The following is a 27,833-nucleotide window of genomic DNA, read 5'->3' on the forward strand; positions in this document are numbered from 1 at the left end:
TTCAATCATGGTTTTTCAAGAATTAAATACTGAAAACACATCACTTTTCTGGAAAAATCATCAATAAAAGTTAGCATATAATTAGCTCCACCTCTCGAAGGCACTCTGGATGGCCCCCATAGATCAGAATGAATATACTCTAACGTTCCTTTTATGTTATGGATTCCTCTGGTGAATCGAACTCTCTTTTACTTTCCAAAAATGTAGTGCTCACAGAACTTCAGTTTGCAAATTCCTTACCCATCAAGAAGTCCTCTTTTGCTCAATTCTGCCATGCCATTCTCACTCATATGCCCTAGGCGTATATGCCAAAGTTTAGTAATATCATTATCTAACAAGGAAGAGAATGCGACAACTACATCACCAATAACAGTAGAACCCTGCAAAATATATATAACTTAGCAGTCTTTCTCTACCCTTTCATCACAATGAGGGAACCTTTGGAAATCTTCAAAACCCCACTTTCAGCTGTATATTTGTACCCTTTTGAATCAAGAGTACTCAAATAAATTAAATTTCTCTTTAATTCTGGAACATGTCATACGTCACTAAATGTTCTGACAACTTCATCAAACATCTTAACTTTAATTGTTCCAACACCTGCAATTTTACATGAAGTACTATTTCCCATCAAAACAATACCTTCAGACACTATTTCGTAAGTTGTAAACCAATCTCGATTGGGACTCATGTGGAAGGTGCAACCCGAATCAAGGATCCACTCCTCACTCTTTTTAGAATTGTTGACAGAAGCAACTAGAAGTTCACCATCGCTGTTGTCTTCTACAACATCAGCTTTACTAGAATTTTCTAGTTGTTTTCCATTTTGATTCGCAGCCTTCTTTTTGATCTTGTTCTGTAGCTTATAGCACTCAGATTTAATGTGCTCTTTCTTCTTGCAGAAGTTACAAGTTTTACCTCTGTTTGAAAACTTCGATCTACCCTTAGATTTACTGCGAGGATTCCGTTCCTGTGTCCTTCCACGGTCATCATCAGCATTTCAATCTTATCTCCCATGAACAATAAGACCCTCTCTCTGAAAGTCAGTTTTAACCACAAGATGCTTCATCTTATCATACGAGGTTAAAGAATCATAAACCTCATCAACTGTGAGAGACTCGCGGCTATATAAAATCGTATCTCTAAAGGTTGAATAAGACGAGGGCAACGAACAAAGTAGAACCAACCCTAGATCTTCATTATCATACTAAACCTCCATGGGCTCCAAATTTGAGAGAATTTCTTTAAACACTGTCAAGTGTTAGTGCACAGACGCACATTCCTCCAAACGATGAGCATAAAGACGCTGCTTCATATGCAACTTACTAGTTAGAGTTTTCGACATACATATTTGTTCCAACCTCTTCCATAATCCAGTGGCGGTCTTCTCCTTCATCACATCCTGCAAAATTTCGTTAGACAAATGTAGATGTAACTGTGTTAACGCCTTTCGATCCTTGCGCTTCTTCTCTTCCTCCGTTAATGTTGAAGGCATCTTATCTACCCCTAGCAGGGCTTCCTCTAAGTCCATCTGTGCAATAATTGTCTGTATTTTTATCTGCCACAACGTGAATCTGGTGTTGCGATCCAAGAGCAGAATTTCATACTTCAAATACGTCATTACCGTAATTGAGATGAACAACCCAGAAGCTCGGATACCAATTTGTAAAAATAGAATATCGGTAATGACAATATATCACAAAGAAAATAGAAATTGAAATAAAAATAAAAATAAATAACACACAGATTTTACGTGGAAACTCTTTTGGGAAAAAACCACGGGTAGAGGAGAAGAAAATTCACTATGTCGAATTCGAATTAATTACAAGAGGAGTAGACTATGTCTATTTATAAGCTTGTAAAACCATATTCTAATCAATATCAAATAGATGGAATTTAATAAGGTTTAAAAAATCTTATTCTAAAATAAAATAAAAGAAGTATAATTCTATAGGGATTTTACTTTTTTTTTTTACCACAGTATTTTATTTAAATAAGGATTTGGGTCACTTAATTCTAACATAATCGCTTTACTCCTTTTCTTCTCCTTTCTCCTTCAAGATGTTCGCTTCGTTTTTAGCTTAAGTTTGAAATTTAAAAAAAATGATGAAAGGGGTTTTCTTTTTCCCAATCTTTCGTGAACTTATCTTTCTCTCTTTATATATATATTATAATATTTAATAAATTACTATTATTTTAAATAAAATGTTAAATAATAATTATTTAATGAAAATATCATTTAAAGCCATCATGAAACTTTTGATTTTTTAAGTAATGGAAAAATTGCTATTAAGTCCTTTCCATCAAAATAAAAATAGGATAATTGCATTTTAGTCTCTATACTTTTCTAGCTTATTCAATTTAATCTCTAAACTTGATACTTGAATTTTAACTTAACCATATACTCCTACTAATAATCCTCTGTGTTTTCATGTCCGATAGTTTTCTCTAAAAGCGATCACAATTTCTTATACTACTATTTATTTATAGATCACTTATTCAAGGACTTCTACCATAAATATTCTTCTTCTCTTTTTTTTTTAAAGTGAGGATGTTACAAATTCCATGGTCACTAACTTCAAAAACCACCGCTTAGGGGTCGAGCCAGAAAATTTTTTAAAGGGGGCTGAAATAAAGTTGTATATTTTTATTATAGCAAAAGTGAAATTTCACTATTTTAATAGTCTATATCTTTATAAGTTTTAAAGGATTAAATCATTTTTTTCTTATTTTTAGGGAAGCAAAGTGTAATTTTACCATATACTATTTTAAAATTTTTAAAATTATAGAAGGACTAAAGGTGAAAATTTTCATTTTAGGGGGGGTCGGGGCCCCTATCAGCCCCTATTGGCTCTGCCCCTGCCACCACTCATTACAAAAGATGAAAATAAAATCATAAATAGACATTATTTTTGAAAGTTTTTTGGTACCTCAGAACAAAGGAGAAGGACGATGGTGGAAGGAAAGGGAAGGAGTATTTTTTATTTTATTTAATATTAATATTATGTTTATACATGGTATCAAGGATGATGGAGAAAGAAAAGAAAGGGTGGTGTTGAGGAAAATCGGTTTACCCATGCCGAAGTCGAGAGTTGAAAAAGTCAAAGAATAGAGAGAAGAATGGAAAGCTAGGGCTATTAAGATTTGTAAAGAATGAAGGAAAGAGTCCCTTCTATGTTGTGTTTTGAGATATTTATAAGTAGGTCATAGCTAGTGGAAAGAGTCCAATAGGGCGGCTAAAGATGGATGGCCCCTCCTGTAGATGGTATGAAGCATGCGGAAGGTTGGTCACTGTGCAACCATCCAAAAAGTATAAAGCGGGGGATATCTGTGGTCTTTCGGTTGGTTATCGTATTTCCACGTGTTCCAATTAGGGCAAAGGTATAACAATTAATATAAAAATTTTATTTTATTATATTTTAATGATGTGGTAATGTGATGCTTTTTAATTGGGTCGAGGAAGTATTTCTTTTTACGAAAAGCAATACATTTTGTAACAATCAAACAATATTATATAGAAAAATTGAGTTAATCACAAAAGATATCCTTTCCTTGTCTACAATACCAAACAAAACATCATTACCCCATATTGCACCAATTCACCATTCATCATTAATCCAAACATCTTTCAATCTTCTAATCTTCATGCCATTTCCGAAATATCACCTCATGTCTTCTTTGTCTTAAAAGACTCTTCAAAATAAAGAAGGGATTGGACCCCTCTTATGCAGCCTCATGCAAGTGTTTAGCTTTAAAATTCCTACCTTGTTTTATGTTATGGGTAAACTATCAAAGTAATTACACTTTTATTTTCCTCAGATTACATTTTAGTCATTAATGTTAACGTGTCGTAATATTTTAGTCATTGAGCTGTTAATTATCGTTAACGATGTAACAGTAAGCTGATGTGGCACGTTAAATTATCATTTTAAACAAAAAAAAAATTATGTTAAATCATACAATCGATCCCCATATTTTTTCGTTTTGAGCAATTTAATTTTTTTCTTTTATGTTCTTTTAACTTTCCTTTTTTTTTCTTTCTCTTTTGCTTTTCCCTCCCTTCTCCATCTCTTTTAACGTAAAAAAAAATTGCTCAAAACGAAAAAAATATAGGGATCAATTGTATAATTTAACCTAAAATTTTCGTTTGAAATGATAATTTAACGTTTCACATCAGCTTACAGTTACACCATTAATGGCTATTAACGGCTGACTAAAAAATGTTACAACACGATAACATAAGTGACTAAAACGTAACATTTCAAACATAAATGACTAAAATGTAACCTGAGACAAACAAAAGTGACTATTTTGATAGTTTACCCTTATTTTATTTATTTATATATATAATATATGATTAGATAATATGTAAAAGATAACAAAAATAAATTATTAGGAGGAAATTTAAGGATGACAAAAGGTTAATTTTAAATGTCAAAACTACATTTTTAAGTAGTTAATCATAATATAATGAATATCAAGGTTTAAATTTTGGTTCATGGGTGAACCTTACTCACTTCTTCAAGAGGATACTGAATTATTTTAAAAAAATCAAATCATAATCAAATATTATTTTTTTAAAAATATTTTACTCCTTCATAGAAATCTTTTAGTAGAAGTTAAAATCTAGATAAACAACTCAAATTTAAAATTTAAATAGGTATAATCTTGTAAATTTAAAATAAGAAATAAATAAATTATTTAATTTATAGCTTTTTGATAAAAAATTAAGAATTATCTAATATAGGTGATATGGTTTCATTTTATTTTTCCTTAAAAAAAAACACCTAAGAAACTCGGTGCATAATTGTGAGTACCGTAGTTGGAGTTGAGGCGTTGGCTATGATGATGATAGGATGGATGGTATTGGTAGTGGGGGTGTTGTTGGTCCCTTCATCCCAATCATTACGGTTCGACATACAATCGGGAAAGATTAAATGCATCTCGGAAGACATGAAAAGCAATTCAATGACGGTGGGGAAGTACCAAGTTATCAATCCCAACCAGGACCGTCATCAACTATTGCCTGATTCTCACAAGTTGAACGTCAAGGTAACGTCGTCGCATGGCCATATTTTTCAGTGGGCGGAGAAAGTAGAGAAAGGGCAGTTTGTATTTACGGCGATGGAGCAGGGAAATTACATGGCTTGCTTTTCGGCACCGGAGCATTGGCCTCTGATTAACTTGACCATTGATTTTGATTGGAGGACAGGTGTTCAGTTTAAGGACTGGTTTAATGTTGCCAAGAAAGGCCATGTCGATGTAAGTCTCTTCATTTATTCATGATATTAGGAAACAACAAAACCGGCACAAACATAAGCCTGCGTGCTATATATATTTGTTCATGCTTTTTATAATGCACCCAAGGCTTTGTGGTTGTTTTGTGAATAGCAGGCCATGAAAGTGGAGCTGGAGCAGTTGTACCACACTATTAATTCCATTCATGAAGAAATGTTTTATTTCCGGGCAAGGTAGGGTAACGTCTTTCTCACTTTTTTCCCCTCTTTAATGAATCTTAATTTCTTTGCCCACCCTATTTGGCTTCCCTTCAGAGAAAAAGAAATGCAGCAGCTAAATCAAGAGACTATCTCCAAAATGATGTGGTTGTCCTTCGTCTCACTTTGTTTTGGCTTCTCAGTTGCAGGATTACAATTTTGGTACCTAAAATCCTTCTTCCAAGAAAATAAGCTTATTTGATTTGACTGTGTTACCCAACATCCCTATTTTTTCCTTCTAATTATTATTAGCTACTTTGTTTGACAATGTAATTTCTAGGTCTCATGTTAATAATCTAAAATGCTCTCCCTCGATGATAACTTTGGGACAGGGTACTGAAACACGCAATCTAATACTTATACAAGTAATATATGTATCATGCTCATAGTTGACACCTAAGAGCTATAAAAGAAGTGGCAATGATTCAAAAGTTATCCCTTGCAAAACAAGTAATGAAATTCACCATATACAAAGAATAAAACAATATCAGTAAAAAGACTAAAAGGGATGCAATTGAAGGATGCAAAATACAACCCTGTTAAGATGATGAAACATTTTATGTACTGTCAATGCTGGAGACCTCCTTGGTTCACTTGCTTCACAGACCTACTTTCGTGATTGAATTGGAAAGGACAGAGGTAATCCAGTCATGGAAAAATCTACTTTATAATACCATTATCTACACAAATGGGCGAGCTGGAAAGGGGATTTTATCATGAACCGAATATATTCCAATGACTATCGCTGGGTGCATTTCCCTTTATCTTTTCAAGCCTCTTGAGAATTTCCAAGAAAGAAGGTCTTTGGTTCATGTCAGAAGCCCAGCACTTACCTGTTAAGCTATAACAAATGTTCAACAATCAACAACCACCCCATTCTCCAAGCCCATCACTCCAATTGTTTGTTTTTATATAAAATCAAATTCAGTTAAGAAACTTTATTAACATTAACTAATAAACATCTTTGAAAATAGATGGCTTACTCTCTCAGCTCAGGGAGAAATGACTTTGAACGAAAATTAGGCCGGTGACCCTCTGCCACTAACTTTGCTGCTTCATAAGGCTCATGATTTGAGAATGGTGGTTCTCCTTCAATCATCTGCTCCAAGTAGGAATTATCATGTATCGGAAGTAGACTCGAACATTGCATTGCATGATCAACACCATTTTGAGAGAGGAAGAAGATTACCTCATAAAGTATCATCGCAAAAGAGAAAACATCAACCTTTTTGTCATATTTCCGGTGCTTGAAAACTTCAGGAGCCATATAACGATCTATTCCAGTTCCAAGTCAAGAAAGTTAAGTATCTGAGAATCATATTATATCCAAAGGAAATCTTTAAGAGACTCACAACTCCCTGTTTCGCCTGTCATTTTGTAGACATCATGAGAATTTTGAACCTTGATGAGCTTGCTCAGTCCAAAGTCTCCAACTTTCAAATGGTCTGCGCTGGAGTTTACCAGAAGCACGTTCCTGATAAAAAGAAGTAAATTTTAACACGAAAAAAAGAACGTATTTTAAACATTAATCGTGGAAGCGAAAAGGAAACAAAGCAACTAGAGAATTAGGGAAAATAGTTTGTGCTTTCAGAAAAAGGGCCAAACTTCTTTAAGCATTCAAAATTCGAAAAGGAATTTCCACAACATAAGCTCGCAGTCAATCAAATCTTAGATATTTGAACCAATAGGTAGTCATAGTAGAACAAAAACAGAAGAGTTCCAGAGCAGAACTGAAAGAGAAACCGACTCACCTTGGTTTTAGATCTCGATGAATTATGACATTTGGCTCATTGTGAAGATAAGCCATACCCCTTCAGAAAAAAAATTATAAATCCAGATTAGTAAAGTAGGCATACAAATGTGAGAAAATTAATCCAGCCAGTCACATAGCAAACACATATTCTGTACATCAAAAGGAAGGGAAGTCGTTCAAAACCAAAGAAAATAAATGATTTTATCTTAATTAAGAAATGAAACAAGATTTATGCTACGCTATTACATATTATCTCATTTTTTCCCTCAAGTTTTACTTAGATGTCAAGAACATCACATATAGAGCTGCACGGACCATATATCTTCACAAGCTTTCCTACAAACCTAGCAATGTCCAATGCGAAGTTGATGGCTGCTGATGAATTGAGTCCATTCTTTTCCTTGAGATACTGATGAAGATCACCCTGTAATAGCATGGAATATGATAAGTAATTAAAGTAAAACTTAGATTTCTATTTAGAATTTCTACAGAGAGAACTAAACTATTTAGAACGAGAACATAAATGCATTCGCGTACCCCTCTTAAATATTCAGTAATTAACATAAGAGGCTTCTTGTCAGTGACAGCTCCGAGGAATTGAACTACATTTGGATGGCGGAGCTTTACGAGCAAATTCACTTCATGCCGGAAATCCTGACTGCACTAGCACAGCAGAAACACACAACGAGTTGCAGAATCAATAAAAGAATAAAGGATAGAGAGGGAATTGATCACAGCAATAACAAGCATCAGATAAACCAGTAGAAATGTGGAAGCAGCTTTCAAAATTGAAGCTAATTACCACGAGGAGAGGCATGAATCATTAAAGAAAATGTTTCATGACATTTTGGGTGAATTCATGTCAGTTCTGTTTTTTCTCTTAGGTCAACATTCATTGTCAGTCAATAAGCACATAATTTTCTGCATATGACAACATCAAAGAAAGAAAACATTCGTGGGAAAGATCCTTGGAAGAAAACTATAGAGATACATTCAAAACATTGTGGGCTTACATCACCAGTCTGTCATCTGAAAGTGATGGAAGAATGCGTTTGACAGCTACAGGTGTTCCTCGCCAACTGGCCCTTAAAATCTCACCAAATGACCCCTGAAAGTGTGAGATATAATTAGTGAAAGCACACATTGTATTAGGAAAATAGACGAGGTACTTGCATGCTGAATTGCTGATAACCAGAACTTGAGCAGCTTATATATGAATTCAAGTTCAAAACTGATAGATTGAAAGTTAGAAATGTTTAAAAATTGAGATCACACCTTCCCTATGATATTTGAATTTGAAAAGTCCAGCTCAGAAGGGTCAACTTCCCAGTCACACTTGTTAGGTAGAGGAGGTGGAACTGGCTTTGGCTCAAAATGGCTTCCATTTTGTCCCTGAAACAAAGAGAACTTCAACTTTTAACCCAAAAGCAGTTAAAATACAAGTTAACATGTCTAAAAGGTTTTCCATCAATTAAACTTGTTTATCTAGCTCCCGCGTCAATCAGATCACATGAGATGATGAGCAAGCCATAAGAGCCTATAATTAGTGAGCATTTGACATCTTAAGGAAATTGTTCATGAATTACTGCACGAGAGAGAGAGAGGGACGCATAGTTACATCATCAATGCGTATGGAAAGGGAAACACACAACATTCGGATCAAGCAGCCATCTCTAATATGATAAAGCTTTGACAACATTAGCAAAATGAAATCAATGGAAAATTATAGGCCATCCACAGTTTTGACTTTTGAGTCAGCATATCCAAGCATGAAAAAGGAAAACACATTACTTGTTTATGTTAGTAATCTGTAGAGGTCTGGCCTAGGGATGGTAATAAAAACCAAAAACCAACGAATTCCGAGCCGATCAGACTCAATAGGGTCGGGTTTTTTTTTTCTCTTGAAATCAGGTTTTGAGGCAAGGCAGGTAAAGTTAGCTTTAGAGGATGGTCAGACTGTGATCAGGTTTAGCGTGAATTCGTCTGACTCGATATATTTACGAAATTACCTTATATATATTTAATATTAATTAAGTTAAAAAAACTTTAAATTTGATCACTACCAACATCATTTTATCACCTTTACTTCCATTTCACACTAATTTTTTTTCTTCTCATTTTAGTTTATTTTTTCAAGTCTCCGTCTCCTTTTCGGTTTTTTTCTATGATGTAATATATATATATCTTTTTACTTATTCATCCTAAGCATAATTTTTAAAAATATATATTTTTTAATTTAATTAATAACAATTTTAAATTAAAAAATTTAAACTTAAGTATGATTGGATCGAGTTGGAGTCAGATATACAATTAATTATCGGGGTTCGAATTTGGGACGGATTGAATTTTTATAAGTCAGCATTGAGTCGTAACCGGAGCATGACGATAGAGTATCGGGTCAGAGTCGGGCTGGGGGAAAAAATCCAACTCGCCCAGCCCGTTGCATCACTAGTCTGGCCAAATATGATCACGGAAAGCTTGCATTCAAGTTCCATTTCCCACAACTATGTATACATCGTACTGTTATAGCTGACTATTATTACAAAGAAGAAAAGCAATTAAAAGAATAGGCATTTTAAGAATTCCTCTCATTTTAGATCAACTATTGAAAGCATAGTTAAAAACACCTCGAACAAAGGAAAAATGTGGCAAGTAAAAGGCTAAACTTACATAAGATAATCCACCATATGATTTTAATAGTTCGATCATTTTATGTTTCTTAGCTCCTTCTGCATCGGCTAATGGCTTCAATCACCAAAAAGAAAAACAAATTTAAAGTTAAATCCAAAGAAAGAAAAAGAAAGAGTGAAAGCGAAGACGAAAGAAGAGGCAGGCACCGTATTCCTCCACCGATCTTGGGAGTTGACGTCGGCGCCAAACTCGAGGAGGCAAGTGGCGACGTCGATCCAACCATGGAGCGAAGCGACGTGGAGAGGCGTACGGTTGTCGTAGTCCCTAGCATTGACCAAAGACCGATCCTCCTGGAGAAGCTTGCGTACAGCGGAGGCGTCATTCTGATGAGCATGCCATAAGATCTGCGAAGTCCGGCTCAGTCTGGCCTTCTCCTTTTGCCTGTCCGAAGAGGTCGATCCCCGCGCCGACGGTTCTCCGCCGGATTTGCTTGAGCTCATCGCTTTTGTTTCTTCTTTTTCTGTATGAAGGGAGGAGTGTTCGTCGGATTCCAAATGAAATGCAAAATTAAAATATTTGTTTCATCCGTTATTCCGTTTTACTTTTTCAACCGAAAAGATTCTTTCTCTCTCCATATTCTCTCCTTCAATTTATTCCGAAGAACATGTATTTCCAGTCCTTTTTTATTTTAGAAAATAAAGTAAGAAGTAACGTTTTCGCGCATTTTCAGTAAAGGTAAATTATAAAAGCATCAATTTTATTTGCTTTAAATTATATTTTAGTTATTTATGTTTAAAATATTTCGTTTTAGTCACTTACGTTATCGTTTTGTTACGAAATGGTCATTTTACCATTAAGTTCCATTACCTTCCTAACGGCGGTCCTACGTGTCAATTCAAATTAAATTTATTTAATTAAAACTTATTTTCATTCTAGCAACTGGACATCCAAGTTAGTATTTAAAACCTATTTGAACTGCCATGTAAGACTGCCGTTAGAGAGGTAACAGAGTTTAACGGTAGAGTTACCACTTCGTAACAAAATAATAACATAATTGACTAAAACCTAACATTACTATTTTTATAGTTTACATGCTGAAATGCAACTTTATCTTTAGCCCTCGTTATTGATTGGTTGCAGCGACAAATACTTAAGAGAAAAGATATTTATAACATCAACAAAAAGTAGGAGTGTTGTCTAACTGTATACATAAGGTGTAGTAAATTGGTATGTTGCTCATACATATGTATAAACTTTATCTGGTATTCATAAGCTGACAAAATACAGCACAACTAAAACTGATTCCCTGAAGATCAGCAGCTGAGTCGAACCACTGGAACCCTGCGTCTTCCTGCTGATAATAATATCTCATTCATTTCACCGATCTGAAACAACAGCTGCTTCATCTTCTGCAACATCAAATTAATATCATAAGCATCATATATATGTAGTTTAAGCCAATTTGAGAAACTTTTGAGTTTTGAAGAAGAAATTAAGCAGATGTAATCAAGACCTGGTCTTTCTCTTGAATCATACGTATCAATGGATCCTTCTTCACCTCCTTCACTCTGCCACCCCACACCCTAGCTTTGGCATACAAAAATGACAGCAACATAGTTGCCACGACTATATTACCTGACCAAACCCCCCATCCGAATCCCACATAATATCCAACTCTAGCAGCAAGTTTTAAAGCCCCATTAGTCAGGATTTTACCGATGGCACTTGTATTCTTCAAAGGCCATGAATTTTCTCCATCCCCTTGGATCATCGACCAAGAGGTCGCCGAAGAATTCACTTCTTCTTCTTCTTCTTCTTCTTCTTCTTCTTCTTCTTCTAAGCCATCATGGCGACTTGGGGGTAAGACAGATAAGTGATGTTGATGTTGGGGGCTGTTGTCTTTGGTGGTAGCAGTAGCTACCATGTGTTGTTCCGCTAATGGTGTGATGAGAGGAGTTGAATATGGTGGGGCCTGGATTAGCTCCCACTCACTTAACCCATCCGATGACTCGCCTTCATCCATGTTATCTCTCGGGATTGGTATCAAAGGGAGCACAACTTTAGGTTCTCTTCGTATATTCACACATGGTCTGTAGCGTTGAGCTATGGGTAAATATCTGGCTTTGCGAAGGAGTAGATGTAAGTTAGAAACTTAAAAAAGAAAGAAATATCTGGAGGTTTGACAATGTCAGAATGGATTGGATTATTGTATTTCATGTCCACTCCACTTCAATCAATGTATAAAGGAGGTGCGTTTTGGGTCTTTCATTTGCTTCGAGTTTCAGGATATTGTGGGCCAAATCTCCTTTCATCAATCACCCTTTATGAATCTGATCATTTTAACATGATTATAACCAAATATATGTATTACCGGATTATTATACTCTAGAGAGCTACTTTTTGGTATAAAAAACACATCTCCAATATCATCTCACAAACTACGCGTTTAATATTTTGATTACTATAATAATAAATTTTAACTTTAGATGTCACATATTTTGTCTTAAGTCCTAATTTTAAAAATTCAATAAATTTAACCTCACCATTTATACAATCTGTTAATTTTGTAGAGAGTAAATCTTTGTTTATTAAAATTCAAAAATATCATATTTACATAGCTTGAGTACTATACTGTTGGGTTTAAGCATGCATTTAAAAATGTGGAGATCTGACATCTACTTTGATGAATCTATTACTTTTACAATCAATGAAAATAAAAATGTGGTTGAGATATGAAAGCCACACCAACTTCATTGATCTTTTATGACCATATATTGTTTTGCTTTTTCTTGCTCAAATAATTGATTTTTGGTTTTGGGTAGGAAAGGAGAAGTAAAAAATGAAAGATTTGAATCGACAATTGAAACTTTGAAAAGAAATAAACTATTTCAGAAATGAATTTAATAAAATATTGGTTGTAAAATGAAGAAATTGAGATTTGAATTGAAAGGACTTTTGAGTTCTTGAAAATGGGGAGCAAAAATAAATCAATGAAATGAAAATTTGGAAAAAAATTTAAATTGAATTTAAACGATAGTCTTTCGTATCAATTTTCTAAATTTTTATAGTTATATATGTGTTTGAGCTTAATTTATATATATATATTTAATATTTAATAATTTTTAGAATTAGGACTAAATTGACATGTATAAATCTTGTGAGCTAAATTTGTTAAATCAAGATTAAATTGATAAAGTACGTAAACATTGAGGGTTAAATTTCTTAATATCATAACTGTATATGTAGCTAAGGATGACTGGGGGGGGGAGGAGTTTTGGCCTATTGTGCACAATTCACTGATATTTTCTCTTGTTCTTATGCATGCTGTTGCAGTGGCACTCTTTACACTGAAGAAGCTCTAAGCTCTATCCACCATTCGTTTTCCTGCAAATGCGGGTATTAATAGCCCTTCTATTACCTGTTGAATTCCAGATTAAGGCGTGATTGTTTTCAGACATTGGTTCTTTTCGCATGTGTGCTGGGGATATACATGTTATTTGTGTATACTAGGATGTAAATGAAGTAATGAACCATGATCAAGCCTGAAACCCACTAAGCTTGCTTCAAAAACAAGTGCCAGCCTCCTTATGTCATTAAACATTTCTTTGAATTTTAGTGAAAGGTCACACAATTCCAGGAAATAACAACAGGATTTGTGGAGGTTAAGAGTTGGAATCTAATGTTGACTAGATTGGTTAAGTGCAATTATCAATGACAGATTCATAAGTATGATTCTGGATTCATATGATTCTTCTGCAAACAAAAGAATTAAAAACACCATATGTTAATGCTTTCCTCATCAGTCAACAAACATGCTTTTCCACACCATTTCATTCTCAAGATCAATTAATATTTCTCATCATGCTACGACTATAGGAGTGATCTTCATCAATACCCCAATTTATCAACAGCCAAGAGCTTAAGCCTTGCTTAGTAGAGTGATAAAAAATTAGAAAGATGGAAAGCATAATGTTTTTTTCATAGGTATACTTGGTAAGAGAGATGGAACATTTTCTTTCCATCAATTGCTTGGTAGAGTTAAAAATTGAAAGGAAAGAAAATAAAATATTTGAAAAATACATAATTTTGAACTAGCATACAGACTTTTCTTATTTTCTCTCCTTTCATCGTTCCAATTTGAAAGAAATGATTTTTATGCATTAGGATGAAAATTGGTCATCCCTTCTATTTTCTTTACTCTCACTTGTTTTCTCAATCAAGCATGCTCAAAATTTATTTTCTTTTCACTTTTTCACTCCCTCTTCTCATCTCTCCAATTTTTCACCCAACCAAGCACACCCTTAATGAATACAAAAGGAATACAAAAGGAAGTACGAGGATAGAATCAAATTGTTTCATGTCTGTTCTTAGAATACAAGAAACTTTATGCACCTGAGCCATGAATGTCTTTGGAAGGGTTGAGAGGATCATCTTTAGCACTCATGAGCTGAAAACCCTGCTTGTTGGAGTTCTACCGAACCAACCACAACAACTCTCCTTTAGTACTCCAAGAATGGAACTGGCAACCATATCCGAATCTACACGTAGCAATGTACATGATATCATTTAACACCCATAAATTCAGAACAACATTGATTGATGGTCATCGGAAGTGTACGATTTGCAACTGAAATAGAAAACTGTATTCATCATGGAATGAACAAGCACCACAAACGAATACATTATCACCAACAAAGGCCCCTCCCAGATCCTAGAAGACCCGTCTCCATAACTCAACGTCTGTACCCTATGTTTAAACAACCCCTCCACAAATGTCAATCCAATTGTAGATACAAGAAATATCAACAGACCAACCTGAGTCTGCCCCTTGATTAGGACACCGGCTCGAACCAATGCTTGTACTCCCCAAACTTCCTCCAAAACACACATTACAATCCCCATATCGCAGACAACAACAACGTTGGCGAAAACAATTGCAAAAACGAGCCCAACCATTATCATCGCAAAGACAATTATATCAGGTGAAAACCCAAGAACAGAGAGTACACTACATGCCACAAGAAGAAAAATGATGAAAGTTGTCACACAACCAACAATTACCATACACATCCACAAATAGGAAGAAACAAGCTGCCTCCAAAGCGTTCGAATTATCACAAAGAATTTGGAAACATCAGCTGATTCCTTCAAATAAGTAGAATGTACACAATAAACCACAGCAGCCTTTGATAACAAACTAAATGTAATGAGCAAAGGGAAGCATGTTACTGAGGAAACAGCCGTCTCAACTAAATGTTGGCACGACTGTTTGATGAAAGGTCTGAATGGAACTCCACTAGTTTTAGCAACTAACAAAAGTCTAACAGTTAGAGTGTTCACAATGGATTCACCAACTAACAAATTAGAAGACATAAGGACTGCAGATACAGGGCAAATTAACAAAGCTAAAATGATCATAAAACCAGAACAATTGTACCGTAAAATCCTAACAGTTTCTCTTAAGATCTCTAAAACACTCGTCGAATGGAATCGGTGGTTAGGATGAGTAGCATCATGGGATGATTGTAGCTCAAAACTTTGACCATGATGGGTTTCCTTCAATCGTTCCTTTTCTAGATGATCTGACCTCATTCGTGGAGAAGTAACGGTAGAAATTTCCATTATATCCAATACCCAGAAAATATCAAACCGAGAAGCTACATGAACATTGGAAATGATAGACAAGCGCAGATCAAATCTGAAAGAGCTAGATCCAACTCTTTCACTGCTGAGCAGTCCCCAAAACACAAAATTGAAGGTAAAAGCTTGAATATTAGATTGTGAAATAGGAGGGAGATCCTCGAGTGTCAAATAAAAGAAGAGAAGGATTATACAAAATTAGCTACCATTTTTCGCATGCAATGGCGCCGAAGATCCTTAGTCTGTAACAGCTTGTAATGAGCCTTTCTGATTTTTCAAGATTTGGAAATATTTGTCGACAGGATTTGGATTTGGACGGTTACAGCCAGGAAGGGACCTCAGTTTGGCAAGCGACAAAAGGCACAAGATAGGCATTAATTAATTTTAAATTGACTGTAAATTTCTAAAAGCACCGTCAAAGAAACAATATTATATCAGGCTGTGATGCCAACCGGACGGATTCTTTTTTAATCAAAGCCGACAGGAAGCACTAAAACTTTTTTTAAAAATATAAATAAATAAATCACTCCCTTATTAAAATAATTTTCAAAAAAATTAAGTTTTTAATTATTTTTTTATTCAATTAGGTATTTCAACTTTTAAAATATATAAAAAAGATTCTTAAAATTTTCAAAAAGCAATTAAGCCCTGCACTTATTAAAAATTATAGAAAAACAATAAATTTAGAAAATGTATTAAATTTTAATAAAATATAAAAATTAAAATTTATTAAAAATCAAATATTTTTATAAAATTGTAAAATTTTATAAAAATCATACAAATTTTAATGACCTCTAATTTTTTCCATTAAAGTCATCACATATCACAACACAAAGATGACATATGGTGAAAAATGATAAAGAATAAAATCAATAAAAGTTATAGAAAAATTATAAAATGCTTCTTTTGGTACGATAATTTTTATAAAATTTTTTATGAAATTTATGTTTCTTTACATTTTGTATAATTTTCTTACGACTTTATAAAATTTTATAAATTTTTTATATTTCTATATATTTTATAATTTTTTAAGATTTTATAAAATTTTATAACTTTTTTTATATTTTTACGATTTTATATTTTTCTAATTTTTAATTTTTAATATTTTATTTTTTATTAAAATTTAATAAAATTTATAGATTTTATAGATTTTTTTTAATTTTTTTTCTAATTTTTAATAAAAGCAGGGGCTTAATTGTTTTTCTTAAAAAAGTTTGAGGGTCTTTTTGAGGCATTTTGATAGTTCAAGTTAGAGGTGCTCATGGGCCGGGCCCAGAAAAAATTTTTGACCCGCGTCCTAGGCCTGGGCCCGGCCAGGCCTGAAATATGGGCCTGAAATTTTGTCCAGGCTCGGCCCGAGAAAAATTCCTAAGCCCGAGCCCGGCCCGGTCCATTTTTTTAATAAACACCAAAAATTTATTTTAAAAATAAAAAAATAAAAAAAGTATTTTAAAAATATTTTAAAATTTAAAAATTTAAAATATATATTTATTATATTCGGGCCGGGCCGGGCCCGGGACAAAAAAGTGGTGTCCGAGGCCCGGCCCGTTCTCTAAACGGGCTTCGTTTTTTGCCCAAACTCATATTTCGGGCCTATATTTTTACCTGAACCCTCCCATATTTCGGGCGGGCCGTCGGGCCGGGCCTTTTGTCGCTTGCCAAACTTGAGTGCAACAAAATTAAACCCAATTTTTTTTGAAAAGGTTTGAGGGCCTTTTTGATGCATTTTGAAAGTTCAAGTACCCAAATGAGTGCAAAAAAAAAAAGCAAGGGCCAAATAAGTTCAAGAACCTTATCCTCAGTCTCCCTGACCAACAATCTTCCTCTCATTAAGTTTTGTCCAACACAAAGGAGTAATGCACTTACGACCATATAATGCCTCAAAAGGAGCCATCTGAATGCTAGACTGATAACTATTGTTGTATGCGAACTCGACCAAGGGAAGGTGCTCCTTCCAACCTCCATGAAACTCAATGATACAACAATGAAGCATATCCTCGAAAATTTGAATGACTCGCTCTAACTGACCATCAGTTTGCGGATGAAAAGCTGTATTGAAGTGCAAGCAGGTACCCAATGCCTCATGAAGGGCTCTCCAAAATCTTGAAGTGAAACGCAGATATCTGTTTGAAATAATCGAAGCCAGCACCTCGTGAAGCCTCACTATCTCACCAATATACAATTTGGCCAACTTCTCGAGAGTGAAGTCCATGCGCACTGGTAGGAAATGTGCAGTCTTCATCAATCTGTCCACGATTACCCAAATTGCGTTGTCTGCACCAAGACATAGGTAGCCTAGTCACAAAATCCATAGCGACTCTGTCTCATTTCCACTGCGAAATCTGGATAGGTTGAAGAAGACCTGAGGAACTTGATGCTCTGCCTTCACCTGCTGACAAGCTAATCATCGAGTCACAAACTCTGAAACATCTCTCTTCATCCTTGGCCACCAATAAAATGGACGAAGCTCCTGATACATCTTGTTACTACCTGGGTGCATAGTAAATGGACTACTATGTGCCTCACGAAGGATCTTATCCCTTAGTTCACTTGTTGGAACACAAAGTCGCCCTCTAAAATACAATACATTACCATCTTGTAATTTGAAGCCTGATGCTTCTCCTAGCCTCACCCTATCTGCTCTAGCAACCAAACTATCATCGGACTTCTGCGCCCCTTTTACCTCTAGCACCAACATCGGTTCAACTTGAAGCTCAACTAATAAACCACCGTGCTCTAACAAGCTCAAATTCGCAAACATCTCTCGCAACACTGCCACTAATTTACGACTCAATGCATCTGCCACCACATTAGCTTTACTCGGATGGTAGTCAATAACGCAATCATAGTCCTTAAGCAGCTCGATCCATCTACGTTGCCTCAAATTTAGCTCCTTTTGGGTGAGAAGATACTTAAGACTCTTGTGGTCGGTATAGATATAACACTTCTCCCCAAAGAGATAGTTCCTCCAAATCTTCAATGCGAAAACCACTACTGCTAACTCCAAATCATGGGTAGAGTAGTTATGCTCATGCGACTTAAGCTGCCTAAATGCATAAGCGACTACTTTACCTTCCTGCATGAGAATGCAACCAAGTCCATTCAAGGACGCATCATTGAACACTAGATAGTCCTTACCTGACTCTAGCTTGGTCAAAATGGTGCCTCTATCAGAATTGTCTTAAGCTGATCAAAACTCTATCGGTGCTTTGCATTCCACTCAAATGGAACTCTCTTATGCAACAACTTGGTCGACGGAGCAGCGATCATCTAAATATGTTTTTGCCTAGTTTTAAGTATGCCCTGTTTCATTGCAAATTCTATTAGGAAAGCACTATATTTAAATTTTATATAATATTTAAATTATCAATATTATATAAAATCTTATGGTAAAATTTTCTAGTTTTCAAATATTATAAATGGTAAGGTCTCAATTTTTAAGGAAAAAATATTATAATTAAAATATAAATAAATTATTTAATATTATAATATGAAAATATAGAATTATGTTTGTGATACCTAAATTTTACCCGGCCCTTAATAAGCAAAAATAATAATGAAAAGTCTAGTGTTCTTTACAAGTCCAGAACAAAACAAGTTGGCCCAGAATACAAGTCCCAAAATACAAAAACAGAGGCCCAAATCCAGTAGCCCAAAGCAGTGGCAGAAACCCTAGGGTTTCTGAGGTAAGCTTCAGCCGCCGCAACCCAAATCTTCCACACAAGCAGAATCTCCACGCGATCTTCACCTGCACAGCAAGAAACAACAAAAAATGGCAAGAAAATCAAGATTGCAAATCAAATAGATATCAAGTGAGATATTAGAAGATTTCTTAACTTTTCTTATTTCATGTTTGCTATAAAAGCAAACTCGAAACATTGTAACCGGGGGATTTGAAGTCAATAAGAAAAACAATTATTTTCACAGCAAATAAAAAACAGAGAGCTCAATACTGAGAAAGCAGAAAATCGATCCAAAGGTCTATATTTTTTCTTTCTGTTTTACTTTAGTTTACTGTTTTTTTTTGTTTTTTTATTTGCATATAAATAAATATAAATACAAAAGGAAGTAAAACAACCTGTATTCGAGTCCCAACCACCGCGGACGGGCGAAGAAGTCATCTCTTAGGATAGACGGTCGGAAACCGAAAGGTTTCTTGAGATTTGGGCCCTTTCCATCAATATTTTGGCAATTTCGGGACTAGATAGGTTTTAGAGGTTTTGAAAGGGCCGGATCTGAGGTTTTCGGCTTTTCGGCCACCGCATACGGCGGCGCCGTCGCCGGTGGCCGGCGCGATGGTTCCCTCGCCGGATTTTGGACCGGCGTCCGGAGGAAAAGGGGAAGGGTTGAGAGTGTTTTGGTTTTTTTAAAAAAGAGGAGAAAAATGAAATTTTGAAGGTTTTTTTGGCTTAAATAAGCCTAGTGAAATGACGCCGTTTCACTTGGCCTCCCCAGGTGCCAAAACGGCGTCGTTTTGGGGAGGCTGACCCGACCCAGCCTAGGGTCCGCGTGTTTTTGAGCGGAGGGGTAAATTGAGCTTTTAGCCCCTCCTTTACCCCTCCGCCTTTTAATATTTTTACAATCAAGTTTATTTTATTTTAAAATTCACCTTTAATCTATTTTTAATTTCAATTTGGTCCCTATGGAACGACGTCGTTTAGAGGAAAAGGGGAAATTGCCCTTGCAGTCCCTCCATGATTATTCGCGCATTTGATACGGTCCTTTAGGCTTTATTTATTTACGGATTTACCCCAGATTTTTTTAATTGCAGTTCAATTTAGGTTTTTTTATATATTTTTTCTTAAAATTAATTAATTCTAATAATGTAATTATTTTTATTTTTATTTTTGTAACTTTTATATGTAATTATTTTTTAAAAATCTATATATATGTATTTTTTATGTACATTTTATTTTTTTAAAACTAATATTTTCTCATATTTATATATATACTCATATTTTTTAAATTAATTTTGATAATGTAGTTATTATTTAATTATTTTAATATATTTTATGTGTATATGCATATATATTTTTGAATATTCCATTATATTTATATATATACATACGTATACATCTATGGTTTTTATTTTATTTTCAAAATGATTAACTACCTACTTATATTTTTAACACATATTTTATAATTTATGTATATATGCATATGCATATATTTATATTTTTTTGTTTTCATAAATGCATATATAAGTTTTATAACCCAAAATTTTATTTGTAAATCATATGTATATTTTTAATCTTCATAATTTCTATGTGAATATTATATACCTTCTTTTCTTTATTTATTTTGCTTGCTTTCTTTATTCGCTACTTAATTGTGTTTACATTTATATTTTTTATTCATTTGATATTTTGCATGTCATGGATTATTGTTTTTTTATATATTCATTTCATTTATTTATTTGTTTATATTATTTCTATGCCATTGTTGTATTTGTTATTGTGACATTTATACATACATTCAATATAACATTACGTCATCTTTTTACTCGAATTTAAAAATAAAACTTTTCAAAATAGAGATAATACTCGTATTTAAAATTTTCAAGAAAATTGAGCCCTAAAGTATTAGGTTCCAATTTTCTTCGTTAAATCTAACAATCGAGAATTGCTCTTTGATCAAAAATAAAATGAAAAAGCTTGTTGTTGGGAATTTAATATGTTGTGTCCTAACACATTGATGTGACGTATTGATTTCTCAAGACAAAGATTTTAAAAAAATATATATATATATATTAATAAAGGAAATATTCAATGTTTGGGATGTTGAGAAATTGTGCCCTAACGTATTGGGCTGCGGTTTCGTCATAAATCTTAAACAATTGAATATTCTTTTAAATTTTATCACACAAATCTTTGGGACAAACTCATCTTGAAGAAATAAAATATTGTGCCCTAACGCATTGGGTGTGATGTTTTCTGTTTCAAAATGAGAGAATCTTAATAAATAATTTAATTTAATTAAGGATCGTATTTTTTAACTCTCGACGTTAAGATATTAATTAATCAATTTAGTACCAATTTTTGGGCGTTACGAGGGTGCTAATCCTTTCTCGAACGTAACTGACTCCCGAACCCGTTTTTCTAAAAACTCGTAGGCCAAAGTCGTTTTAGGTGATCCAATCACACCTTAATAAAAGATTGGTGGCGACTCCAAAATTTCATCGACAACTAATTTTTGTTTTTTAAAAAAAAAAATGGTTTCGACAATATTAATATAGAAGATGGAAACCAAGTATTAGAATACATAAAAAGTAAATATTTTAACACAAATTCAATAGTATTAAAATACAAGTTTATTACCACTCCACCTATATTCATTTATGAATAAACTTTAAATGTAAATATTTTTACATAAAATATTTTCTTGATAATGTCATCAATTGAGTTTGTGCCAAGTCAACTCAACATTGAGTTTTTATAATTATTTTTTATATTGAATTTTCTTGTCACCATTATAACATTTTAACTTGATATAGTAAAATGGCAATATCATGATAAACTATTGAGGTGCATTAATTTAATACATTTACCTATTTAAATTTCCTTTTACTCCTAATTGAAATTGTTTTTATTTTAATTTCGTAGCTATTATTATTAGTTTCAAACCCCACATTTCATTATTTATTATATGTTACTTTTAACGTACACTTGTGTTCTAAATACACAATCATGTGATAAAATTTTTAATATGAGTTTATTAACAATTAATTTAAATAGGAAAATCTAATTAACACAGAGAACTCAATTAATCTATACTATTATTAAATTTCTGTTTGAGTTGGTGTCACGAGTCAATCGGGCACCAACTCGATCAGAAAAACTACTAAAATATCCTTTTATATTTTAAATAAGTTATATTATTTGAAGACACTTTAATGTTTTCAAATTTAGAACAAAACATGAATATTTTGGGATTTAGGTCCATACTAATTATATTAATAAAACTTTAAATTTATCTTTTAATCAAAACTTTATTTTATTTTTTATTATATACACATTATTATTGAGTAATTAATTTTAAATCTTATTTCTTGATAAAATTTGTGGTTTATAAGAAAATAAATTAGATAGTTACAACTTACAATATGCAATTTAACACAAATTATATTTAAATAATGGATGCATTGATATGATAATTTGTAACGTAATAGTAGCATTGGCTTTTGAATAATGTCCACTTGCAATATCCGTTGTTATATCCTTCACGGCGTTACCCCTTGTGGATCAAAACCTTCCATCTTTATCCTCTCCTCCTCCTTCCGCCATGACAACGCGGCCAACACCTCCGCCCGTCCACATCGACCTCTGGCCCATCCTTTCCGAATCTAAACGCATAATCAACGCCCACTCCCGCCACTTCCTTGCTCTCTCCGTCCTCTTCCTCCTCCCTCTTTCCTTCTCCTTCTCCGCCTTCCCCTTCATCAATCAACTCTTTTCCCAATCCTCCACCCCCACCATCGAAACCCACCTCAGTTTCCTCCACACCCCTTTTCAACTGCAAAAACCCCCAACAATTCCCATCAAATACCTGCTCTTCACTCTCCTTTACACCCTCTTCATCTTCATCTTCTCTCTCTTCGCCTCCGGTTCCATCACTTACAGCGTTTTCCACGGCTTTTATGGCCGACCCGTCAAGCTCCTATCCGCTATCAAGTCAGCTTTCACTTCCTTCTTCCCCCTCGTCTCCACTTGCCTTGTAACGGAGCTTATCATTTCTGGGATCCTTTTAATTCTTGCTTTGATCTTCCTTGGATTACTCCAACTAACCCAACTGTTAGGCTTCCATGTTGATTACACTTCGCCTTATTTCATTTCCCTCTGTCTTGTTTTCGTAATTACTTTCTTGTTTATTGTACTCTATTTGCAAGTTAAGTGGGTATTTGCTTATGTTGTTGTTGTAGTTGAATCAAGCTGGGGGCTTGAACCATTAAAACGAAGTAAAAATTTAGTTCACGGACTGAAAAGAATTGCTTTCTCTATGCTTCTGTTTTACGGGTTCTTCAGTGGGATTTTAATCTGGGTCTCAGCTGCAGATTGGGGTTATGCAGCTGCTGATAAATGGAAAAGTTGGGCATTTGTTATACATATTGTGAGCACTTCCACTTTGTTCATGTTGATTATGCTTTCTTATTTGGCTGCAACTACAGTTTTTTATATGTATTCCAAGGCTATACATGGAGAGCTTGCTGGGGAGATTGCTGAAGAGTTTGCAAGAGAGTATGTCAGTTTGCCTTTTGATGATGGGAAAGTTCCTCATGTTGTATCTGTTGTTTATGGTTGATGAAAGTAAGACTAGGGTCCTTTTACTTGTTTACGGTTTGTTTACTTTAACTTGTATATATGAAAACAAAGATGTCTGAACAATGTTATAAAAGAATAGCTTCATATATGTTAGCATAATGAATGTTAAATCTTTTCGTGTTTGTTGGGAATGCTTGCCCTTGAATTTTGGAGAAAAGTGTTTAATCTTATTAGTTTTGTTTAGATTCTTCCTTGTGTTTCAGTGTTTAAACTGTTGAGAAAAGTGCTGGTACTGGAAATGTGATATGTTGCTTGAATGGGATATTAGAGCATAGTATGATTTCTGTATGTTGTTTATCTTTCTTTGGTTGAACATTTGTTGACTGATTCATTTACTTCCTCGGTAATTTCGGTTGTTGGACTGCCAGATCTTCATGCTTGAAGGCTTTGAAAGTATCTAGGATTATGGAACCAATCCACAAATGAAGCTTATAAAACTGACAATGTTCCCACCGAAATAAGCCTTAAACATTATTGCCCTAATCTTTTTAACTTTAAATCTTGAGGCTGAAACATTGAGCAGATTTGTAGTGAAAGGGGAAATATTAGGCTACAAGATTGCTAAAAGCGAAGATGAGCTAGAAAACTCATTGTGCAGGATCTGTGTAAAAGAAGCTTTTGTTTCACTAACAGTTTCATGCTTTGAATCTTGTTTCCTCTGGATTTTGCTATTCGCCTTCTAGTCAAGGAAATTAGGATGAGAGGCCTTATTGGTGAAGTGCATCTGAAGACTAACGGATGCCTTGCTGAGTTCCATTATCAAATGGCTCAGCAGCATCCAGGGCATGGTTGAGTAGTGATTCTTTCGAGCCTTCAAGGTAGCATGGCTATGGGGATGGGAGATTGTGTGCATGAATGTAATCCCACTCTGCTTTCTGAAGATGGCTGGTCTCTGCTTAATTCAATTGTCGTAATTGAACTAGTTGATTAATTCAGTTTCTTCATAGGAACTTAACCATATAGTTTTAGGGAAGATAATATTGGGATGTAAAAACTGGCACACTGTCATGGTCTTAGACAGGACTTATGAATATCACATGACTTCAGCTGTATATTAGAGTTCAACTAGGTATCCAAGTGTTTTCGCTAACACAATTGAGCAGAAGCAGATAATATAGGTTACAGATTTTGTTGCACTGTGACAGAACTTGATTTCTAAATGAAGTGAAGCCTATGCTAGCTGACCCATTTGCATCAACTCTTAATCGTTCTGGAACAATGCATAAGAAAGAACAAGAAGCAGATTAACATGAGAAAGCAATGTAAACAAGCCCTTGAAGGGTTATCTTCTTGTCTCATTTCATTTGCTGCATATTCATAGCTTAGCAGCAATGACCTCACAGCTTCATATGTTCAAAACCCTTATTTTTCAACTTGAAATGAATCAAATCTCAGCGTATGAAGGGAGATAAGAAGATTGCCGAATGGAGCACAGATTGTGAAGGGTAAGAGAGGACATTCAACATGCACTACCTGAAATATTTTCACTTGTTTTTAGAAACGTTCAAGGGAAACCCATGAGGAATCGTCCTCATCCTGTTGAAAACCAAAGAGTACATTGCTTAAGGGACTCCATTATTATCTTCCCCACCAGATGCTTCCTGGAGGATGGAAATCTCTTTTGACCAACTAACCCCAAATGGATGGATGAATATCTGGTAGTAGGGGTGAGCAAAACTCAATTCGACTCGAAAAAATCGAAAAAAATTCGAATTTCGAGTTAAACGAATCGAGTTATTCGAATCAACTCGATTTTTTTTTTCGAATTTCGAGTTCGAATCGAGTTGAGTTTTCGAATTCGAATAATTCGAATATCAAACTATAATATTTTACATTTTACCCTAAACTCCCAAACCTTTTTATTTTTCCCTCAAAACTTTTACTTCTTCTCACTTCCCCCCAAAACTTTTACCCCCCTCCCCTCCCAACCCCCCAATCTACCCAAAATCCATTTCCCACCAAAATTTTACTCTCCCATTTACTTTTTTTCAAAATTTTACTCCCAAAAACCCTCAAAACCTTTTATTTTCCCCCAAAATTTTTACTCCCTCCCACATTTCTCCTAAAACTTTTATTCTCTTCCCATCCCACCTCCTATCTACCCCAAACCCTTCCCCCTCCAATTTTTTTTAAATATTTTCCCTCCAAAATTTTACTCTCCCTATTGACTTTCCCTCAAACTTTTATTCCCTCAAACTTTTATTCCCTAAAACTTTTTATTTAACTTTTACTTCTCACCCTTTACTCTCAAAGAAAAAATCAAAATTATCCAAAAAAAATCACTAAGCATAAATAGTAATAATTTTATTTATATCTACTATTTATATTATTAAATTAAATTTCACATTTTATATTATTTATATTATTGAATTGTTTAGTCATATTGAATATTTATATTAAAATTGAATTATTAATTATGCCATAAAATATTCATGTTAAAATTTTATGGTATCAATTTCACATTTTATTTTTAAAATAAATTTTATTAAAAAATCATATTTTTACATTTAATATATTTTTAATTCCAAAATACATAGTGACAAGAATCAAGATAATTGAAACAACTAAGCAAGCAAAGAAGCTAACCAGTATATAAAAATTAATAAATAAATTATGAGGTGATGAAAGTTAATAAAAAATTTGATTAATGTGGTCAAATTTTATTACGATGGGTGACAATGGTTACAATGACCCAAAATTATTTTTTAAAATTTAACTCGAACAAATATATTCGATTCGATTCAAATTCCATCTCACTCGACTCGATTCGAGAAAACTTCAAATAAAGTTTGGATGATAAAACGAGATTCGAAAACTCGATTAACTCGAAAATTTTCTATTCGATTCGATTCGATTCGATTGAATGCTCACCCCTATCTGGTAGAGCTGCTCTCAAGTGAGGAGGCAGTTTTCCCAACTGAACTTCACATAGCTCCTCGGCACTTTGAGCTACTTGTGTGTGAGATTATTGGTTCCAGTGACAGTTCAGTATTGTAAGAAGAAAATTAAAATCAATGTGGTTTTTATAATGTTCATTCATTATAACATTTTGCTATAATAATCAAGTTTTTAGTATAATTGATTTTTATATTTTATTTTAACATTTTATAATAGCTTTTCACTATTAAAAGCAACATCCATAGTTATGAAGTATAACATATTCTCTAAAATTTAAAGTAAAATTATAACTATTCTATATAAGCAAACCTATTAATTATAATTTATTAAATAAAATATTATTAATTAAAATATTGTTTCGATAAAATTTTAAATCTCACATAAAAATCTATGAATCACATTTTATTAAATGAAAATAAGCTTCAATGAGCGAAACTAAATATTCTACTATGAATTTGGAACATCTTAAACTTATAAATTGATTATTTGAATTTAATAACTCATGATAAATTAATTAATTAAATTTGATAACTCATCTTGATTAACTGAACTTGTTAGATTTATAGATTTCATAATTAATCATTTGAAAAATGTAAAATAAAATATGCATAAAAGCAATAATGCATGTACATGTTATACGTCTTTTAATATTGTAAAATAAAATATGCTTTCTTTTTTGAACATAATTCTTACTTTCTTTATTTGGCTTACAACAATTATCTCTCTATAATAATACGCTATTGTAGATGTATAACAATAACCTCTCTATAACGGTAAAATATTGACAAACAAATTAAAGAAAGTTGACTATATATTTTTTAGATTAAAAGAAAGAAACAAGTAGGTGATACTGAGAACTAATCAACTTCTATATCCAGAGCAGCAAAGCACACATCAGACGTCTGATTTAATAGAACTAAATGGATTTATTAAACTTCAACAAATTGTGACACTCTAGGAGAATTTTTTTTATAAATAAATTTTATATTTCGAGAAAATAATTGTAATAGGCCCAATTTGCCTGGGGCCCATTCAGAATAAGTAGAAGAAAAAAAAACCAAAAATAATTAAATGTCCACAGTCTAAATACATGGGCCC

At 33.7% G+C, this 27,833-nt stretch overlaps 5 protein-coding genes across 7 annotated transcripts; 2 read left to right on the forward strand and 3 right to left on the reverse strand.

The window, feature by feature from the left end:
• Positions 1–4,596: 4,596 nt before the first annotated feature.
• Positions 4,597–5,768, forward strand: LOC105794212 (transmembrane emp24 domain-containing protein p24delta9). Of its 2 annotated transcripts, none has more exons than XM_012623264.2 (3): positions 4,597–5,262; positions 5,392–5,471; positions 5,553–5,768. In XM_012623264.2, the coding sequence occupies exons 1-3, from the start codon at positions 4,843–4,845 to the stop codon at positions 5,695–5,697; spliced, it is 645 nt and encodes a 214-aa protein (XP_012478718.1). In that variant the 5' UTR covers positions 4,597–4,842; the 3' UTR covers positions 5,698–5,768. The 2 variants fall into 2 exon arrangements, with proteins under 2 accessions (XP_012478718.1, XP_012478719.1); XM_012623265.2 differs by having other exon boundaries at positions 4,609–5,262; positions 5,395–5,471.
• A 148-nt stretch (positions 5,769–5,916) lies between these two features.
• On the reverse strand, positions 5,917–10,637 carry LOC105794211 (integrin-linked protein kinase 1). Of its 2 annotated transcripts, none has more exons than XM_012623262.2 (11): positions 10,086–10,635; positions 9,919–9,993; positions 8,524–8,640; positions 8,262–8,356; positions 7,786–7,906; positions 7,593–7,672; positions 7,247–7,306; positions 6,848–6,969; positions 6,685–6,770; positions 6,479–6,594; positions 5,917–6,336 (listed from the first exon to the last, which is right to left on the reverse strand). In XM_012623262.2, exons 1-11 carry the CDS (start codon positions 10,377–10,379, stop codon positions 6,210–6,212), a joined length of 1,293 nt encoding a protein of 430 aa, XP_012478716.1. In that variant the 5' UTR covers positions 10,380–10,635; the 3' UTR covers positions 5,917–6,209. The 2 variants fall into 2 exon arrangements, with proteins under 2 accessions (XP_012478716.1, XP_012478717.1); XM_012623263.2 differs by having other exon boundaries at positions 6,193–6,328; positions 10,086–10,637.
• A 392-nt stretch (positions 10,638–11,029) lies between these two features.
• Positions 11,030–12,097, reverse strand: LOC105794213 (uncharacterized). Its single transcript, XM_012623266.2, has 2 exons — positions 11,393–12,097; positions 11,030–11,288 (listed from the first exon to the last, which is right to left on the reverse strand). The coding sequence occupies exons 1-2, from the start codon at positions 11,900–11,902 to the stop codon at positions 11,193–11,195; spliced, it is 606 nt and encodes a 201-aa protein (XP_012478720.1). The 5' UTR covers positions 11,903–12,097; the 3' UTR covers positions 11,030–11,192.
• A 2,059-nt stretch (positions 12,098–14,156) lies between these two features.
• LOC105794214 (uncharacterized) lies at positions 14,157–15,904 on the reverse strand. Its single transcript, XM_012623268.2, has 2 exons — positions 15,726–15,904; positions 14,157–15,604 (listed from the first exon to the last, which is right to left on the reverse strand). Exon 2 carries the CDS (start codon positions 15,499–15,501, stop codon positions 14,461–14,463), a length of 1,041 nt encoding a protein of 346 aa, XP_012478722.1. The 5' UTR covers positions 15,502–15,604; positions 15,726–15,904; the 3' UTR covers positions 14,157–14,460.
• A 6,775-nt stretch (positions 15,905–22,679) lies between these two features.
• LOC105794215 (uncharacterized) lies at positions 22,680–23,947 on the forward strand. The gene has a single exon (XM_012623269.2). The coding sequence runs from the start codon at positions 22,801–22,803 to the stop codon at positions 23,815–23,817; it is 1,017 nt and encodes a 338-aa protein (XP_012478723.1). The 5' UTR covers positions 22,680–22,800; the 3' UTR covers positions 23,818–23,947.
• Positions 23,948–27,833: the final 3,886 nt, after the last annotated feature.

The sequence above is a fragment of the Gossypium raimondii genome, chromosome 3 (assembly GCF_025698545.1).
Source record: "Gossypium raimondii isolate GPD5lz chromosome 3, ASM2569854v1, whole genome shotgun sequence".
NCBI lineage: Eukaryota > Viridiplantae > Streptophyta > Magnoliopsida > Malvales > Malvaceae > Gossypium > Gossypium raimondii.